This window comes from Gekko japonicus, unplaced genomic scaffold, assembly GCF_001447785.1.
Source record: "Gekko japonicus isolate JY-2015 unplaced genomic scaffold, Gekko_japonicus_V1.1 scaffold942, whole genome shotgun sequence".
Lineage (NCBI taxonomy): Eukaryota > Metazoa > Chordata > Lepidosauria > Squamata > Gekkonidae > Gekko > Gekko japonicus.
Window position 1 is genome coordinate 690702 of NW_015174871.1, and position 20318 is coordinate 711019.

At 45.2% G+C, this 20318-nt stretch overlaps 1 protein-coding gene across 1 annotated transcript; it reads right to left on the minus strand.

The window, feature by feature from the left end:
- Positions 1–13337: 13337 nt before the first annotated feature.
- Positions 13338–18661, minus strand: LMOD3 (leiomodin 3). Its single transcript, XM_015424808.1, has 2 exons — positions 17229–18661; positions 13338–13685 (listed from the first exon to the last, which is right to left on the minus strand). The coding sequence occupies exons 1-2, from the start codon at positions 18585–18587 to the stop codon at positions 13659–13661; spliced, it is 1386 nt and encodes a 461-aa protein (XP_015280294.1). The 5' UTR covers positions 18588–18661; the 3' UTR covers positions 13338–13658.
- Positions 18662–20318: the final 1657 nt, after the last annotated feature.

Here is a 20318-nt window from a genome sequence, read left to right on the forward strand (position 1 = left end):
ATTCTGTGAGCTGTGATTGCTTAGACATCTGGAGTCGTGAGGAATGGAACTGGATATATAGCAATAATTAGCTGCAGCACAAGTTGCTTTCTCAATCATACCCCTGTCTTTGGGCTGGATAGAATGTATCTGACTTTGTTCTAACCTAAAAGTTCAAAGTTATCACATTTCCTATAAAAGAAACTGAGGAGAGCTTGGATGTATGTCTGGTGTACCGGCCTCCTAGCACACCAGTTGATAGCCTGCTGAGCCTGCTGGAGACGGTAGCTGGCTGGGCCTTGGAGTTCCCACATCTGGTGGTGCTCGGGGACGCTGATGCTGCTGGCTCCTTGCAGGCATTGGATCTAGTGTCTTCCATGGCAGCACTGGGGCTCTCCCAAATTGTATCGGGTCACACACATCAAGCAGGCCACACCCCGGACTTAATCTTCGGGATGGAGTTGGATCTGGTCACTAAGGAGAAAGTGCCATGGTCAGATCACATGGTCCTCAACAATGTTCCCTCTAAGCTGTGGAGTCTTGTGAGCAAAAATTCCACTTTGTGAGCTACTGGCATTAAAGTTATGAGCAAGCTGTTTGGTGACTGCATCAATTAGTTTGCTCTGAAACCCTCCTTCCTGAGCTAAGGCAAAAATGCGTGAGCCGGAGGCAAAAAAACTGTGAGCTAGCTCACACTAACTCAGCTTAGAGGGAACACTGGTCCTGAAGGCCTAGATGGATGTTCCTACCCCACCCCATCTAAGCGGCAAGCTGATTTATGCTCGCCTACGGAGCCTAATGGATTCAATTGGTTTCCAGAATGCTCTGTGGGATCTGATGCCCCCGGTGACTCCTTAGATGTGCTGATAGAGGACTGGAATTCCCATCTCACTGAAGCCATCAATGGAGTTGCCCCCCCCCCCAGCATCCTCATCGCCCCCACTCAAAATGATCCCCTTGGTATACTGTGGAATTTAGCGGGATGAAGTGGGAGTTTAGACAACTAGAGCGAGTTTGGCGGTATGCTTGCAATGAAGCTACAAGAGCATCTTATAAGATGTTAATTAAGATGAGATGACAGTGAAGGCTACAAAAAGAGACTTTTAGTCAGCCTCCATCGCATCCGCTAGCTCTCACCCAGCACAATTGTTTAGATTAATTCAATCTTTAACCTCTCTGACAGAGAGAGCACAAAATATTAGTAATTCAGCTATTAGCTGAATTTGCAAGCTTTTTTGCAGATGAAGTCATGTTGCCCCACTATGACCTGCCAACCAGTGTTGATACAGTACAGAGAGCCAGTTTGGTGTAGTGGTTAAGTGTGCGGACTCTAATCTGGGAGAACCAGGTTTGATTCCCCACTCCTCCACTTGCACCTGCTGATGTGACCTTGGGTCAGTCACAAGCTCTGGCACAGCTGTCCTTGAGAAAGAGCAGTTTGTGTCAGAGTTCTCTCAGCCCCACCCACCTCACAGGGTGTCTGTTGTGGGGAGGGGAAGGGAAAGGAGTTTGTAGGCCGCTCTGAGACTCCAAGTGAAGGGCGGGGTATAAATCCAATCTCCTCTTCTTCTTCTACATGTACTGTACATGATACAGTACTTCTGCTTTCTTCTCTGGGGCTGCTCCTCTTTTAGGGGGGAAGGAAGAAGGAGTAAAGAGAGAGAGGGAACAAAATTGGAGTCCCAGCTTTAAGACCAATAACATTTTATTCAGGTATAAGCTTTTGTGCGCAAGCACACTTCCTTGGAGGGAGGGAAGGTGGGTAGGTGTATGGATTCTTTTGACAAGCACAGTGTACATTGCGGAAATTATTTTGGCTTATTCTGAAAAAAAATTAAATGATTGGATTTGTCTGTTCTTATCTGGATTTATTTTCTTTCAAAAAGATCTTGATTAGGAATTAGAACACTTGGATTGGTCCTTATATCTTGGAGAGTGGAGTGATTTCAGATGCCAAGTGGTAACAGCACACATTGGTAATGAGACCGGAAAACTAGGTCTCAATCCAGTCCAGAAGGATGCAATTCAGCAGTCTCTCTTTCTAATCTCCCTTTGAAATTCCTTTGTAAGAGCACTGCTACTCTTAGGTCAGCAACTGCATGTTGTGTTTTCTAATGTCAGACTTACATCTATTTATTCTCTGCATCCTCCTGGACTGAATCCTCCTGGATGGAACTGAGACTTAGATTTCCTATCTCATTATCAGTGTCGATATCTCCACAACTACTTCCCCTCTGCATATCACACCTAATCCAATCATGCCTGCTGTTGCCATTCAGCATCTGAAATAATCTTTATAAAATTGATATCTCTGGTACCTCATGTTTTTATAGCATGCATGGTCCGGCCTAACAAAGTGACGTTTATGTTAGATTCGGACCTCCTAACAAATAAGTTTGACACCTGTTCTAGAGCTCGTTGTATTTCTTCCCACAATGGGCCTTACTCCTAGTAAATAAATAAAATGGGAGGGGGAAATTAATTGTAATTTTCATGATGAAGCACAAGTTCAGTACAGCTTTCATCTACCTTTTAAAAAAATGTCAGAAGAATCTAAGGCTTGGATCCCATCAAATCTCTGCTGATGGAAGAATTTCTCTGGCTAACCCCAATGCTGTTCCTGGAGGTCAGGGGACCCCATGAACTGTATGAGGGGAGAGCCAGGTCTCAGGGGGGTGGGGGAGGGCAGGAGATTAACAAAAATCACCTCCCTTTCTCCCTTTCTGTCAGCCAAAATTATCAGCAGGATCCAATCCAGTAACTGTAACATACCTACTAAAATGCTACTTTTTAAAAAAGGGTTTGCGTGTGTGTAGTTATGCTAGGTTTGAGAGCTCTGGGTTGAGAAATAACTGGATGTTTTGGAGAGGGTGGGGTTTGAGGAGGCGTGGAACCTCAGCATGGTTATAATGCCATGGAGTCCACTGTCCAAAACAGCCATTTTCTCTAATGCAGAGTTTGCATCTGGAGATCAATTGTAATAGCAGGAGATCTCCAGGTACCACCTGGAGGCTAGCAAACCGAACATGCTGATAAGTTAGAGGCTTATGATTTTTATTACCTTGTAGTGTCTTCCGTAGGTATACTTTTTATTACTAATTTTCTACCTTCTACCAGCATCTTCTCTTGCTCCTGACAAATGATCTCTACCTGCTATTGCTTATTTAAAGTTTTGTCTGTCTCACAAGGTATAATGGGCTGTGCCAGCAGAGAGACACTTGTATACAAAGCTAGAATGACTTTTTGACCTGCCTGAGAGTGATACATAGATGGGCCGTGTGCTCCAACGCACGAAACTTGGAAGTCACTCGACTAAGTTTACAAAGTGATGCTGTGTTTAGAAAAGCCCTGTGGGTGTGTTGTCTGTTTCTGCTGTCAACAACCTTCACTGCAGCTGTTCACTGTTGGCTGCTGCTCCTGCTACCTGGAATTCTGTAGCCCAGAGTCGAGAGGAGTAGCTGTTAACCATCTCCACCCCTCGCCGGTTCTTTTTTAAACAAAACCAGGGTCTATCTACCAGGGTCTATCTAGTATTCTGTTATCGGAATCAAGTACTTTAGAACTGTATTGTCTAGGATGCAGAATTCTATAAATCTCAAAGAATGGCCAAGAAGAAAAGCATGGAATCAAACATGTATAACCCTCTCCAATTTTGTGTGCTTTCAACAAGAGCTCTTGCAATACTCCCATCTTAAGCATTTGTCGTCCAGGGTGAAAATAAAATGTATCGACTAGATCGGGGGAAATCTGGGTTCTAGTTCAGCCTTGGATTTCCAGGACAATTTTGGACAATTTTAGTGACAACTCTAAACCCTTTTCTACAGAATGTGGACCTTGATGAGAGTTTTGAATAGTAACGTCATATAAATTGCAAAGACCCGTCCCACCACAGAGAGCAAGAGGTCCCTTTTCTCTGTAATCTCTATAGGAATCTGCAGTGGGTTTCAGGAAGCTGTCATATATGTAAGAACACAAAACTGCCCTGCTGGATCAGGCCAGTGGCCCATTTACTCCAGCATCCTTTCTCACATAGTAGGCAATGCTGCCTCAGAATGCCAACACCAGGGCATCGTGGCCAAGGCCTTCCCCTGATGTTGCCTCCCAGAACTAGTGTTCAGAGGCTTACTTTTTCTGGATGTGGATGTTTTCTGTAGTTATCATGACTAATAACCATTGATGGGTCTGTCTTCCGTGTGTCTGTCTACTCCACTTGTAAAACCATATATGCTTGTGGCCATAACTCTACCCACTTGTGAATTTAATCACTCTTTGAGTGAAGTACTTTGGTGGGGGTTTACATCCTGAATCTATTGCCCATCAACATCTTTGAATGCCCAAGTTCTAATATTACCGAAGAGGGAAAAAAGGTTTTCTTTGCTTTCTCCACTCCATATATCTTTTTATAAACCTCTATCGTAACCTCCCCTCCCCCACTCCTTTTTTCTAAACAAAAGTTTTGGACTCTTCAGCCTTTTCTCCCAGGGCAAATACTCCAGTCCCCTTAATCATGGTGGTTGCCCTCTTCTGTGCCCTTTCGAGCTATGCAACATTTTCTTTCGTTGAGGACTTGTAGTGAGAAGTGTACTAAGTATTCTACGTAAGTGCTCCAAGTTGGTTTTGACATCCAAAGTCCCATTGCTGCCTCATTAGAGAGCCAGTTTGGTGTAGTGATTAAGCGCGCGACCTCTAATCCAGGAGAATCAGGTTTGATTCCCTACTCCTTCACATGCAGCCAGCTGGGTGACCTTGGGTCAGTTACAAGTTCTTTCAGAGCTGTTCTCTCAAGAGCAGTCCTCTCAAGAACTCTCTCAGCCCCACCTACCTCACAGGGTGTCTGTTGTGGGGAGGGGGAGGGAAAGGAGATTGTAAGCTGCTCTGGGAATCCTTCAGTTAGTGAAGGGTGGGGTATAAATCCAATCTCTTTTCTTCTTCATTAGTGCAGGTGTTCTCTTTACACGGTTGCATGGAAAGGGCACATGGTGTGGTACCCATGGTGGTCATTCCACAATTAGGGCAGTCCCTTCTGTAATCATTCAAAGGCTGTACCTACTACAGTGGTGGGTGGTGATTGCTCAGGAGGGAAGCTTGGCTTGGCTTAAAGAATTTTACAAGGGTTCTTTTTAAGAGTGTGTGGAGAGGGGTTTAAAATGGTGTTGTGAACCTCTGGGCTGGTGACAGCTATGCAGAAACTTGGCGCTGTACTTCCCACATACATACTTCCACCTTGGCATAATGTGAATCTTTATGGGGTGTTCCGCATTGCTCTCCTCAAGCTGTTTTGCTTAAAACTTTGGTCAACCTCAGAAAAGTGGGACATGGGGCTAGAACCTTAGGTGGGACAAGCGGACTCTTTGTTGCCCTGCTTCCAAAGCCATCAGTAGCAACAGAGGAATCAGTTGCACACACCCTCTGTCATCCTCGGAACCAGCTTAACTGTGGATCCACTTACCATGAAAGGTTGGTATTACATCTTAACAGGTCTCATTCTTCTAAGGTGCATTGGGAGTCTGGGATGGGATGGGAAATAACTAGTCACCAGTGTGAGTTTTTCGTGCTTTATACTCCCTTTCTTATGGACGGCTGTAATCATTGATGAGGGAGCTGCGGTGGCTCAGAGGTTAAGACGCTGAGCTGCAGACCAGAAGGTCTGTAGTTCAGCTGTTTGAGACCTGAGTGTCGCGTGACAGAGTGAGCTCCCATCTCTGGCCCCAGCTCCTGCCAACCTAGCAGTTCGAAAGCAAGAAATTGCAAGTAGATAAATAGGTACCACTTCGGTGGGAAGGTAACAACATTCTGTGTGCCTTCACATTTAGTCATGCCGGCCACATGACCACAGAGAGGTCTTTGGACAGCACTAGCTCTTTGGCTTGGAAACAGTGATAAGCACCACTCCCTAGAGTCGGATTCGACTAGCTTTCGAGCAAGGGAAACCTTTACCTTTAGTCATTGATGAGTGGAGGCCGCTGTAACCATATGACAAATCTCTCCCCCCCCCCCATAAATGATCTGAGATAAGGGTATATCAAAGCTTGACAACACCATAGGACTCGGGAAAACCAAACCAAGCCGGCTGACGACTGCAGAAAGAAGACAACAGTTGCAACATTTTTTTTAAAAAAACCCTTTCATTATTAGCTAAAACCCCACCTTGATGCCAGAGGGCCCGTTGGGTTTTCTTGGTTATTAAACCAGGACCGCTGTTGTGTTGATCTCCACCTGAGACAACTTGGCCTCTAAACAGTAATGAGAGATAACCCAGCAGGGGTAAGCATAAACCTTGTTAGGCAATATCTTTAGCATGCTCCTGGTGTCAGGCGGACAGAGGAACAGTTTCCTGGCAATGAAGCTAATTTAAGCCAGCATTAATGCTGTGAAAGCATCATGCTGTGCAAGCCTGTAGTGCAGGCCAGTCTTGAAGGTGAGGGCCCTGTGCTCACTGGCCACAAGCAGAACTTGTACGTCTGCATAGCATATCTCAAAGCCCAGATCCAAGAGTACTGCAGTATGCAGACGTTTTGTTTTCTGTTCACAGTAAGTGGGTAATGCAAACTCTGCCCCATACATGGGCACCTGTGAGCATTAGGGGAGAAGGGGTTGGCTGGACCAAGTTGATTGCAGGTACCAGCTCTGAGAAAAGATGCCACATGCTGGACAATAAGATGTGGTGAAATTGAGGAAGCTAGGCAGGGGGATAGGGTTGCCAGGTCCCCCCTGGCCACCAGCAGGGGATGGAGGGGTAGGGTTCCCAGATCCAGGTTGAGAAACTCCTGGAGATTTGGGGGTAGAGACTGGGGAGGACAAGGACCTCAATGGGGTACAGTGCCATAGAGTCCACCCTCCATAACATGCATTTTTTTCCAGGGGAACTGATCTCTGTAGTCTGGAGATGAGCTGTAATTCCAAGGGATCCCCAGATCCCACCTGGAGGCTGGCATCCCTACGGGGACCATGAAAGTACAATATAAGAATTGGAAGGGCTGTTTGGTGTAGTGGTTAAGTGTGCGGACTCTAATCTGGGAGAACCGGGTTTGATTCCCCACTCCTCCACTTGCACCTGGCTGGATGACCTTGGGCAAGCCATAGTTCTGCCAAGGGCTGTTCTTGAAAAAGGGCAGTTTCTGTCAGAGCTCTCTCAGCCCCACCTACCTCACAGGGTGTCTGTTGTGGGGAGGGGAAGGGAGAGGAGTTTGTAAGCCGCTCTGAGACTCTGAGTGAAGGGTAGGGTATAAATCCAATCTCCTCCTCCTCTTCTCTAGTGGTGAATAAATGAGAAGCATGATAACACATGCAAATACTGGCTGAAGGGAAGAAAGAACGATTTGCATCATGCCCAGCAGAATCTGTTTGCCTTCGTGTTACTGGGACAAAGTAATCCTAAAGGCAAAAGATGGCAGGAAGGAACATGTGTACCTTTTCAAAATACTTCCTTTTTCAGAACTGTAAAGGCTGTGACTCAGAGGCAAAGCATCTGCTTTCCATGCAGAAGATCTATGGCAGCTCCAGTTAAAAGAATCAGGTACTAGGTTATATGAAAGACTTCAACCTGAGACCTGGAGTACCACTGCCAGTCGGAATAGGACAGTACTAACCTTAATGGACCAAAAGCCTGACTCTTGTCAGTTTCATGTGTGTTCACTCCCAAACTTGAAGGGAGACTTTGAAAGGTTTTTAAAAATCACACATTTAAAGGTTTTAAAAAAAACCAAATTGGCTGAGCCAATTAAGGATTTCACCAGAACCGCATTTAGAAACTGATTTGGGTAGCCCAGGCTAGCCCAATCTGGTGGGCCAGTTTGGTGTAGTAGTTAGGAGCGTGGACTCTAATCTGGGAGAACCGGGTTTGATTCCCCACTCCACAGCGTAAGTCACTGAGCTCTGAATGCCTTCTAAGAGGAATTTACGAAGGACTTCTGGCCTAAAGTCAAGATAAGACTGCAAAGGGCTAAATCTAGACAGAAGGGGTAGTATAAGATGGTCTCGTTCCTCCTGATAGAATCTGCAGAACAGGAGGACATGAGTAATTGATTCCACCATATTAGCCATGCGTGGGCATATACGTTCATGCATTGGGACTCTAGTGAATTTACCTTGCAGTACAGCGGAAGGGAGTGCCTCAAAACGGGCTCTGGAAAAGGCCCATCTATAGGGTTCATAGGTAATGTTAAATAAATAAGGGGCAACAGTAAAATTTGGCCAAGATTTTATGTTTCTGTAAGTTCTTGGGTGGCAAAGCTTCTTTATTTTGTGATTCAATATCACGAAGCCTCTGCACGACAGTTGTTCTTGCCTTGTATAGGCTTCCATAGAAGAGATCTTCTGGGAATAGGCCAATCTGATTTAATTGATTAAGAATTTGTGTGGACCAGGCAGGGTAAGGATCCGAGGCTAAAAAGTAAAAAACCCTTTGGGTTGTAATGAATTTTTAGCCAGAGCATTATAGCCTGCTCCAAGACCTTTGTTTCAACTCTGAGTAGCCCAGCCTCTTGCCTAAGTGTTACATTAGAGGTACGCCAAATAGAGATCTAAGAAATTTAGATTGAACCTTTTCAAGGGTCTTTAGATTGGCAGAAAGTCCGATTTGTGAGCCATACAGGAGTTGAGCCAATGATTTTGCCTGGAAGGTTTTTAAGGCCGTGGGGAGAAAGCCTGCACCTTTCCTTCTAAATAATCTAAGAATGGCATTTGCACTTCTCTCTGCCAGGTTAGCTGATGAGGACACCTGTGCTGAGAATTTAGAATTATAAGAAAAGGTAATGCCTAAGTATTTAAAGTTCTTAACTTGATCTATGGCATTTCCTTTAATATTCCAGTTGAACTTCTTGAATGAGTTACCAAAACGGACAGTTTTAGTTTTAGCGAAATTAATAGATAGTAATTCGGTGTCACATTGCTCTTTAAATTTTATCAGGCCTCGCTTCAGGCCAATCCTTGTCTGGGATAAAAGAACAGCATCATCAGCATACATTAAGTTTGGAACCTTTCTGCTACCTGAGAATGAGGGAGCATGAGTATCAGTTGAATGAAGACATGTAATTAAGGCGTTAACATAGATGTTAAATAAGAAGGGAGCCAAAAGGCAACCTTGTCTGACTCCTTTTTGCACTGGAATACTTTTCGATAGTTTCCCATCTTGTGTGAGCCTTATTTGGATGTCATTATTTTCATGCAGTTTAATTAATAGAAGCAATAGCCTTCTATCGATACCCATGTCAGCCAATTGGGCCCAAAGCCTTCCCCTAGAAATAGAGTCAAAGGCCGCCTTGAGGTCGACAAAGGCTGCGTACAAGGTATTCTTCCGATGTTTCACATATTTAAAAATAAAATAATCTAGGACTAAGCAGTGAACAATAGTAGCGCACCCAGGTGTGAAACCAGCTTGTTCAATTTCAAGCAAGTTGCTATGATCTAGCCATTCACACAGCTTCTGACAGAGGTGTTTAGTATATAACTTACAAATCACATTCAGAAAAAAATTGTATGATTCTCTTATTAACACTATTTTACTTTACTAATTTTATTAACTCTCTCCTGTTAATGTTTTTATATTATTCCCATGTTATTACTGTTTTAATCCCTTTTATATCAGAATTGTACTGTTTTACTGGCTCCTGCCGCAATAAATTTGATTGAATTGAATTGATTCCCCACTCCTCCACATGCAGCTGCTGGTGGGACCTCGGGTCAGCCATAAGTTCTTTCAGAGCTGTTCTCTCAAGGGCAGTTCTCGAGAGAGAGTTCTCTCAGCCACACCTACCTTACAGGGTGTCCATTGTGGAGAGGGGAAGGGAAAGGAGATTGTAAATTGCTCTGAGACTCCGGGTGAAGGGCAGGGTATAAATCCAATCTCCTCCGCCGCCGCCTTCATCAGATCTTGCAAGCTAAGCAGCATCAACCCTGGTTATTACTTGCATGGGGGACCACCAATGTAGTCTAGGTTGTTACCCTGAGGCAGGCAATGGCAAGCCACCTTTGAATGCCTCTTGCCTTGAAAACCCTATGGGGTCATAGGGTTGCCATGTCGAAAAATCTACTTACCGGGGGACTCCCGGTCCGCGGCTGGAGTGGGCGCATGCACGTCGCACACACGTCACCAGGAAGTGATGTTATGATGCCGGGCACACTGGGGGCGGGGCTACAACCATCCAAGGGAAAACCATATTTTCCCTTGGATGACCGTGGCCCCACCCCCAGCGTGCCCAATGTCATAACATCACTTCCTGGTGACGCGCACGCCGGGGTGGGGTTTTCCCCGGGGCCCGATCCGCCGCCGGGGAACGGGCCTCTGGGGCGGGGGTTTCCCCGCCCCCTGGGGGGACTTGGGAAGCCTATGGGGTCATCATAAGTCAGCTGTGACTTGATGACAAACAAACAAACAAAAAAGCCCTTTTGTATCCAGTGACAAACCTTCATTCTTCCACAAGTGGCAGATCAGAAAGAAAGATCTGAATTCACCCATTGGGGAAGGGCCATGTCTCAGTGCTAGAGCACCACTTTGCATGCGGAAGTTTCCAGGTTCAATGCCCAACACCTCCAGTTAGAAACAAAATATGGCTATAGGTGATGGGAAAGACCTCTGCCTGAGACCTTGGAGCAGCTTTATGTGTTCATCCAGGAAAGAGTTCAGCATTAACAAATTCCTTCCATCAGTTAACCTTCCCAAAGGGATGTCTGAACCCACAGAGCTCAGTTTCTGAGATGCAGTGACAGAGACTGGCCTTGCCTAAGGGGAATGAAGAAAAGTTCAGAGGAACAGCAAGGACAGTGAGGGCCTGCCAGGGGCAAAGTAAGTCCCATTAATGTCTCAAAAAAAAAAAAAAAAGGCCTGGGATGTTCTGTTTTAGGTATTGGCAAAGCACCAGAAGTGGAATGAAAGACTGTGCCCTGTTGTTGTTTGAAACTGCCAAGCTTTTGTTCTCCATAGAGAACCCAGTCTTTATCAGCAGGACAGCACCTTCAGGATGGAGTGTATGTTCTGTTCCCAGGGCCAGTTCAGCTGTCTGGCCTAATTTGCCTTGGGATACAAATGTAGGCAAATCTAACTTGGCGTTCCTCACACATGTTGAAGCTTATCATTCATTCGTCTGGGGCTTTTGGAAAAGGAGCCCCCGCTTTGGTTCTGCACATCACAACAACTATAACTATACAACCTCTCGGCAAGAATCTAAAGCAGGGGTTGTCAAAAAGCCAGCTTACACACACACACACCCCTTCAATAAAACGAGGGAGGAAAAAAATCCTCCCTCTTGAGAAACTTGTTTGAAGATGATGGTGAGTAAACAGCAGCACAAAACATGTTGACTGCATAAATGCATACTAATTATGCCATCCCTTTAGCTACCTGGCTTGGCACAGGGGTGCCATGTCAGATAGTGGGAGGTACATTTATTCCTTGCTGGCAACCCACAGGAGCTTTAATGGTAGAGTGTGGTGTGGCAATGACACTGCCCCTCCACCACTCTAGGACTTATCCCAATCTGTATAGTGAAGACTACAGAGATTGGGGAAATTCCTAGAGCATCATGGCCCTGACGACCAGAAGTGATTTTGCTGTATCTGCCTTCATCTCCTCCCCCACTCCATTTTCTTCTGCTGTGAGAGTGAGGGAGAGTCAGCAATAAGTTTACTTAATTGCCTAGAGCAGTGGTCTTCAGTGCATAAGTCAGGGTGATTTGGGGAAGGATGTGTTGCTGGTGTACATGTGAAGAAAACAAGTGGGCTGTGCCTCTTGTCTCTGCATACACACTGAAAGGAGCAGCAGGATATTGAGACAAGGTCAGTCAGTGGTGGAAAGGATTCAGGTACAGATAGGCAAGTCCAGGTATCCCCCGGCTTTCCCCACACTAGTTCTCCCTTGCCTTCTTTGCTGACCCCTGCCAGTCAGGCCTGCAATGTTCCATGCATATTGGCTGGCATGCCCACTAGCCCCACTGCTGGACCTCCTGATGGCCCCTGGTATTTTTGGCCACTGTATGACAAGAGTGTTGGACTAGATGGGCCATTGGCCTGATCCAACACTGGCTTCTCTTATGTTCTTATGTCCACTGACGGGGTCATGACTCTCACTCATCTTGTATCACACTTGCTGCTTATTCAGTCCCATGATGCCTGAAGGTTAAAGATGAGTATGGGGCCTGCAAAGGTCGGAGACCACTGGCCTGAAACACTGCAAAGGAGAAACTACCCCAAAGCGGAACTTGATGTCATCACAAAGTTTTCCACTGAGTCCCCGAACCCATTTTTCACAGCATCCCCGTAGAAACTGCTCTTTGTCTCAGCTCCTGTAAAAGCTATTCTGCTATGGATGGAGATTCACACATGAAGGGGGGGGGGGAATTTCGGCTGACCTCTTGTCCTTGCTGCAGTTCCTGTAAATCAACCTACTCTTTTCCTGAGACTTCCCTGACTCCCAAGACCAACTTTGTGCAGGGCAATGTAGGGGAGAGGTGTGTGTGGGAGAACAATTCCATTAATTCCTTCAGCAGATCCCACCTCTTAACCTTCCAGACAAGTTTATTTTCTCAAGAAATTGTGTGTTTCTACTCAAATAGATCTAGATATTTAGAACTGGGGAGATTTAGAACTGGGGATAAACAACTTGCTCAGTTCCTATTATTTTCACTCTCAAAGTTAGATATACAGTGATGAGGTAGGTTGCTTAATGTAATCCAGCATTGGCTTCTCTGATGTTCTTAATCATCAACTGGCCACCATGTTGAGACAGAGTGGTGTAGTGGTTAAGAGAGGCAGACTCTAATATGGAGAACCTAGTGGTTAAGAGCCGCAGACTGTAATATAATTTCCTCACTCCTCCACATGAAGCCTGCTGAGTGACCTTGGGCCAGTCACAGTTCTCTCAGAACTCTCTCAGCCCCCCCTCCCTATCTCACAAGGTGACTGTTGTGGGGAGAGGAAGGGAAGGGGATTGTAAACCACCTTGAGACTCCTTAAGGTAGAGAAAAGCAGGGTATAAAAAACAACTCTTCATCTTACCCTTCTTCCTGTGAGAAATTGCCCAAGACAGATGCATTTAACCCTCAAGGGTCAACCAGGTTTAGATTTTTATCACCATGTCTGCAACTAGGTAAGCTAATCTCCTCTGTTAAGAAAAGATTTGTTTCTGTTGCTATATATTCCTAATGTCAAGGAGAGTTACTATGGATTGTCCAGTGTGATTTGTGAAGCTGGCAGAAAAATGAGCAACCCAAGCTCTCTCTCTGTGTGTGTGTGTGTGTGTGTGTGTGTGTGTGTGTGTGAGAGAGAGAGAGAGAGAGAGAGAGAGAGAGAGAGAGAGAGAGAGACCATACACACACAAAAGGATGTCACGTGCTTCTGTCAAATATAACAGCCGAAGGTGATAGTTCCAACAATGTTTACTGAAGGAAGCTATAAAAGTGGTAACATGATTATTAATAGCGACAAAGTACCACTCTCCCCTCTCCACCCCTGGAAGCAGAGACTGAGAGGTGGCTCGTGATTTCAGAATGGATTAAAACTGTTCACTGGGTATACTTGCATTCTACCTCTTTTGATCATCACTTCAACAGGATGCATGCTTCACGCGCGTTGTTCCCACATCTTTGAGTCTTCCGCCTGAGGGAAACAGCCCCTGAAATGATCTGAAGCAACACTTGCATAGTCTGTATATTCTCAAGTTGTTTCCTTCAACTGAACAGGGTGTTTTACTCCAGCTCTTTGGGAACAGGCACCTGTGTAGGAAGGAACAACACAGGAAGTGTTAATTGTGGGAAAGGGGAGGGGGGTCTTAGCTCATGCATCTGCCTCTGAAAAAAAAATTACTGTTGAAATGCTGGGGGGAAATTGTTTTTGGGTGATTTAATATTTGTAGGATTTTTCCAGATGCAAAATTTAAAGCACAAATGACATGCGGGTATTGTCTGTGTATGGTATGGTGGAAAGTGAGGTGAGACTCCCTTGGAAGTCACTTTATTGAAAGGAAATGGCCTTTTTCCAGCAATGGACCATTCTTTTGTTGTTGAGAAAATGAGATTCCCCCCCCCCTTCCCTAGTGTAAGACATTTGCATTCATGTCAGACTTAATGGCATGGATCCAGCAGAGTATTTTGGGGGTGAAAGGATTTCTGCCTGTACACTGCAATTTTCTTGACCTCCCTTTCTCTGTAGTCCCAAATGTCACTTGAAGCACTGCATTTCGGAGGCCATTTTGGGCTGCAGCGGGAGGGAGAGAGGAAGCAGGGAAACAGTGTTCTGTGGGCAGAAATGTTTTGCCCTGCAGGCCCACTCTGCAATGAGGAACTCTGTAAACCTGTAAACTTTGGGGGCCCAACATGTATCACTTGGAGGGAAGGCAGTATGGTATGGCCCAATCTCATCATATGTTGGAGGCTAAGCAGGGTCAGTACTTGGACGGGGACCACCAAGGAAGACTCTGCTGAAAAAGTCAATGGCATATCACCTCTGCTTCACTTGCCTTGAAAGGCACCTGTGACTAAATGACACATACACACGTATGCATCACTCTGCATTAACGTTTCATCTCCTCTTCCGTCTTATCTGTGTCAGACTCTTGAACAAAATTACTCTCAACAACACACTCTTGGCAGTGATTTGTTTACTGAGAGATGAGGATGTATCAAGCTACGACCATCTTGTGTCAGAACTGACTAGGTTGGCACCAGTTCTGGAATTATATATGATCCAAACAAGCCTCCTCCCAGTGACCCATCCAATCAATCCATTCAGTCAGCCCGCCTAAATCTAGCGTGCTCCGTTAGCCCTCCTTGCCCACCTGCAAACCTACAGTTACATTATCTATGACAGGCCGGCTAGCAGAGACAGACATCCAAGGTCGTTTCACATACTTCCCACTTCAGGAGGTCTCTTAAGAAAACACTTGCAAAGCAGCTAAGCGAAGCAGTTTCCCACACACCATCTGCCCACCCCCATGCCCCTAATTCAGAATTCAAACAGTGTGGTTACAGGCAGTGAAGATGGAACATACAAAACCCATGGCAAACGAGGTTTCGAGTTTGACAATCTGCCATTCCATTGCCTGTCCACCAAATCTGAAGAGACCCACTCTTCGCGTTCTGCTTGTCTGACTACCTCCCCCTTCTCCCTCAAAATAGCACTCTGAGGAGCTGTCCTCTTGTCTCATATCTTTCAGCTTCTCATCACAAAAGGCTCTGCCTTGTCTACACATGAAGGAGAATCAGGTCATCAAATGCTAAAGCGGTAGAACAGACTACACTGCTCAAGGGTGCAGGTGGAGAATGCCTTTGTGAATGCTTTTTTTTAAAAAAACACCTCCATGCAATATTTATTTAAAATATTTATACCCCACCTTTTCTCTTGCCTCAAGGTGGCTTATAGCACTATATAAACTAGCAAAACAGGGAGAGACATTCTAGGCTGGGTCGTTTTCTGTTTTGCTAATTTTCTGTTTACATGGAATATAGGCTGTCCTGGAACAACATTTAGGGTGGAGGAGGGGGATATTTCAGGCTGCAGCAAGAGGAAGAAGTGAGAAAGTTGTGCCAGTATCTGTTCCAGCTATGAAGATGGATTAGAAACTAGTGTGGGTATATATGTCATTTATGAGAACTAGACATCCAGGAACATCTCCAACTCCCTACCACCAACAGCCAAAAGCTCTATGTAGAAATGCCATGAAATTGACAAAGATGGCATGTTTATGAACATTCCTCCATGTGGCATCCTGTTGATGAAGGATCTCCCTATACTTTAAAGAAGATTTCTAGGAGGTATACTGTTTGGAAGCCACAATTCAGCCAATAGCCTAAAACTGTGTAAAAGGGGGGGGGACCCATAAGGCTAAGTATAGACATCATCAGCCCTGACCTAGGCTAGCTCAATCTCATCAGAGCTTGGAAGCTAAGCAGGGTCAGGCCTGGGGAGTATTTGGATGGGAGACCACCAAGGAATACCAGGGTCATGATGCAGAGGTAGGCAATGGCCAACCACTTCTGAATGTCTCTTGCCTCGAAAACCCACAGGGTCGCCATAAATCAGTTGTGACTTGACGGCACTTTCCACCACAAGATCAAAATGAAAAATGGTGAAACTCACCCTAATTTATTTTATTATTATTATTATTATTATTATTAGGCAGGGAACTAGTTCAGGCATCTTAATAAAGAGAACTGCTAGCAAAGATTATGTACATTTCTTGATTTTTCAGCCTTGGAATATCACTTATGCTCTCCTGAGGAAGACTTGATGAATCATAAATGCTATGGGTGACCTCTGATTAACAGGTGCAACACACTGGACTTGATCCGAGTGCAAGCATCTATGGAACGTATAACATTCTAAGGACAGAGATCTAGTGTGGACCAGCTTGTTTGGTAGACAGCCGCCCAGCTGTGTAATCGAGAGGAGGGATTTGCTGGAAAATGCACCCCAGAGCTTGCAGTGTTCTCAATGGCTGACATTTGATATTCCCCACTGAAGGCCAGAAGGATTAAAAAAATGCTCCTCAAGTTGAGCGACTGGAGGAGGGAAGATAAAAATTAAATTGTGAAGCTGATAACTTTGGTGTAAATGTAGTATGTGCGCTCATGCACTCATGATCCTAACGTGCTGGGAATTACACTTTTGCTCACAGTGTCAAGATGATTAAAATGTGGCAAAAGGTGATTGGTTCTTTTCAGAAATCTTGCCATATCAGTAGATTTGAAACTGATAGTGATAGTAAAACAAAAACTAAAACACATCCAGAAATCCATCATTTCATGAATGAGAAGAAAGGGGTCAAGGAATCCGGAGCATACCTGCTTCTTTTTCCATTCCAGAAAGTAGGGCTCTGTGATGTCACGTTTAGTGGGATAAACATCCCAGGCTATTCAGACTGGCAGTGGCTCTCCATGGTCTTAGCCCAGTTATTAGAGATCCTTTAACCAGAGAGGCCAAGGATTATACCTTTCCACATATAAAGTATGTGTTCTTTCCCTAAATGTCTGTACTCTAGGTCATACTGCACTGGTGCCTCATTCTAACAATATTATCTGCTTATTTTAGAAACAGCCATGTTCTACTCCATAGAGAGGTAACAAGTATTCCAAAATCTATCTTTATGTTATATTGAAAGCAGTGCATAAATAAGATGACTTATATTATTTACAAGGCACAACGTCTCCACAACATACAATTGTTGCAACACCCAAATTCTTTGATTTTGAAATAAATGCCCTAAACTGGGCTTCCCGGTATTTCCTACTTGTTTCTGTTTCCCTGTTCTACATACTTACTGGTTTAAGATAAGCTACACTGCTCTGACGGATATCACTCAGCAGCTTATCTCGAGGGGTTTCTTGTACCAGAGGAGGTGGCCGCCTTCTCGGAATAGGTTTAAGTGTCTTGATCACGTCTTTGAGATTGGTTTTTTCAGCTGGCTCCACGTATTGTTCTATAGTGGGTTTACGCTGGGTTCTCTTGAGTTTCACAATTCTGAAAGAGGGTGGATCATCACTCCTTTCTTGTTCAGGGGCTGGCTTTCTTACAGGTTCTTTTTTCCTAGTAACAGATGGGACCGGTGACTTTGGAGGCGGCATGGATGGAGGCACCACTGAAGAAGGCATTGGCCCACCTAGCATCTCCCACATCCCAGGAGGCAACCCAAGTCCATTCTCTAGCATGGCAATTATCTCCCTCTGCTCCTTCAACTGTTGCTGCTTTTGTTCCTCTATTCTTTTTTGTCTCTGTTTATCAAGGTTTCTGCTGAGTAGATTGGTAACCACCATCCTGGGACCGGGAAGTTCAAAATGATAGCCGATCTTCAGTAATGTCGGGTTCGCTTTCAATAGTCTCGCAATTTCCATTTCTGCCTGGTGGCCCAGCATACTTCGCTGGTTGTGAAAACGTAGCTCAGTCAGCTTCTCATTGTACTGCAAGCACCTCATAATGGCCACAATCCCTTTGCCTGAGATGAAATTGGACTCGATGTTCAGAGTAGTGATGTTCCTGTTTTCGCGCAGCATATTGGCTAAGGCAAAAGCAACATTGTCATCAGCCCCCACGTTGGCTAAACTGAATGTTTTGATATGCTTGTTTTTTTTCATGGCGTTGACAAAGTCTACCAGCATTTCCTTAGGGATGTTCTCAATATTGTTCAAGTTGAGTTCCATCATGTTTGGATCATTCTTCCGGACTTTTCTCAGGCTCTCCTCTAAATTAGTTTGATTTCCTGAAGGCCTTGCGCTCAATTTTATAAAACTAGTATCTAGAGCTAATTTTTGAGGAATATTTAATTTCGATGCTTTCTTTTCATTGTTTTCTTCTTTTTCAGGAGTTTCCCTTAATTCTGTGCTTCTGCTATCATCTTCATCATATAGTTTCTTTGTTTCCAGATCTTCCTTTTTGTTTCCATTCTCTTTATTTTCTTCTTTCTCCTTTTCTCCTTCCTCCTCTCCCACCTCTTCTTCATCATCATCACTTTCTTCATCTTCCTCCTCCTCCTCCTCCTCCTCTTCTTCTTCCTCCTCCTCCTCCTCCTCTTCATTCTCCTTATAGTCTCTCACATCTCCATTTGTTTTCCCTGTGTCCAGTTCAGAGGGCTGTTTGTTTCCATAGCCTTCATTTCTTTCTATATCTGTGGTACCATTGGCCATTTCACTCTTGTTGTCAAAATCTGTTACATTTTCTTCAGCCCTCTCTCCAGCGAGTCTCTGCAGAAAACAGAATGCTAAGAGCTGAAATAATTTAAAATAGTTTCACCACATCAATCAGATAAAGTTAACAAAGTTGATGTAACACATGCTGTCACTGAGCTACTTTAAAGACCAAAAAGGCCTCTAGAAAACTGTCCAGTTCAACCTCATTTCCAATTACTTATTCATTTACATCAATAAACAACCTATCCTGTGTAGGGCAGGTAACTGTACAAACTGAAGAGTTATTGCTTTATATCCTGAAGGTCCATGATGCTGATCAAGGAAGGGACAACTGAAGGATGAAAGACAATCATAGACCTATTGCATTTACTTTCAGGTTCTCAAGACCTGAGCTGAGTCCACAACAGGCAACTCTCCCCATACATCTGGTTTGCAGCTTAAATACTGAACCTGGCTAGGTGTTCTCTCAATTGCCATGGTTCTCTGCCCCACCAGTCTGTTTTCAGCAGAACTGCCTACAAGCTGCAGAGCAACAAGAAGGTGATCTCCATTGCTCTGTTTTGCTCTCAGAGATAGTAAATGGACTCTGTGTTGACAAAGAATTAGGGATGTTTTACACATGCAGTTAGATCATGGAGTTTCTCTCACAGCTGAATGTATGAACCATCTTCATATTAGTTATTATGTTTGAGGTGATATGAAAATTCTTTTTTTGGGAGGGGGTCTTTGATGGCTTTGCCATGATGGCTCAGAGGTTAAGACGTTGAGCTGCAGACTGGAAGGTCTGTAGTTTGGCAGTTCGAGACCCCAGTGCCACATGATGGAGTGAGCTCCTGTCTCTGGCCCCAGCTCCTGCCAATCCAGCAGTTCAAAAGCAAGACATTGCAAGTAGATAAATAGATACTGCTTTGGTGGGAAGGTAACAGCATTTCGTGTGCCTCAGTGTTTAGTCATGCTGGCCACATGACCACAGAAACGTCTTCAGACAGCGCTGGCTGACTAGCTTTTGAGCAAGGGAAACCTTTACCTTGATGGCTTTGGTTGTTCATGCTAAGTCCTCATTTGATTTGGTGATCAAGTACTGTGTCAGACTATTGCGCCACCTCGTATAGTAATGTCTATACCAATTGGCAACCGCTCTCTATGGTCTAAAGCAGAACTTTGCCAATGAATTGGATCCACTATAACAGTTCATGGAAGGTACTGGCAGAATGGATCTTCCCCATTCCCTGAGCAGTCAGTCGTTTGTCCTAAAAACCATCTCTGGTCCCGTTCACACTCGCCGATTTGGTCCGGGAGCGGGACAGTTCGGGGCCGGATCAAACCGGCGCGATCACACCACAACATCTGGGAAGCGTCCGGCTTCCGTACCCGAACTGTCCCTTTCCCGGGATAAGCCGGCGCAAACTGAACCACCTACTTTGGCGGTTCAAATGGACGCGCCGCGGCAAACCGGGCGTTTGATCGCCGGCGCGTCCTTGCACCGGCACAACCCCGGGCCGGAGCCGAACTGCGCATGCTCCGAAATGCGCAGTTCGGCCGGCTAGGCATCCGAACTGGGTTTTCTCCCAGGCGTTTGATCGCACCGGGGAGAAAAGGCGGCGCGGCCGGGGGATCCGTGGGATCCCGCCGCGCCGTGTCAACGTTGGCGCGGCTTTTAAAAGCTGCGCCTTAAAGAGGCTTTTCCCCTGCCGTGTGGCAGGGGCCTCTGTGAGTCAGGAGAGCCTC

Excerpts from the sequence above, each read along its gene's own strand:
- LMOD3 (XM_015424808.1), bottom strand. The coding sequence starts at position 18,587 with ATGGCCAATGGTACCACAGATATAGAAAGAAATGAAGGCTATGGAAAC. Across the intron at positions 13,686-17,228 it reads GTGTAGCTTATCTTAAACCA|GTGCCTGTTCCCAAAGAGCT; the intron begins GTAAGTATGTAG and ends CTTCCTACACAG.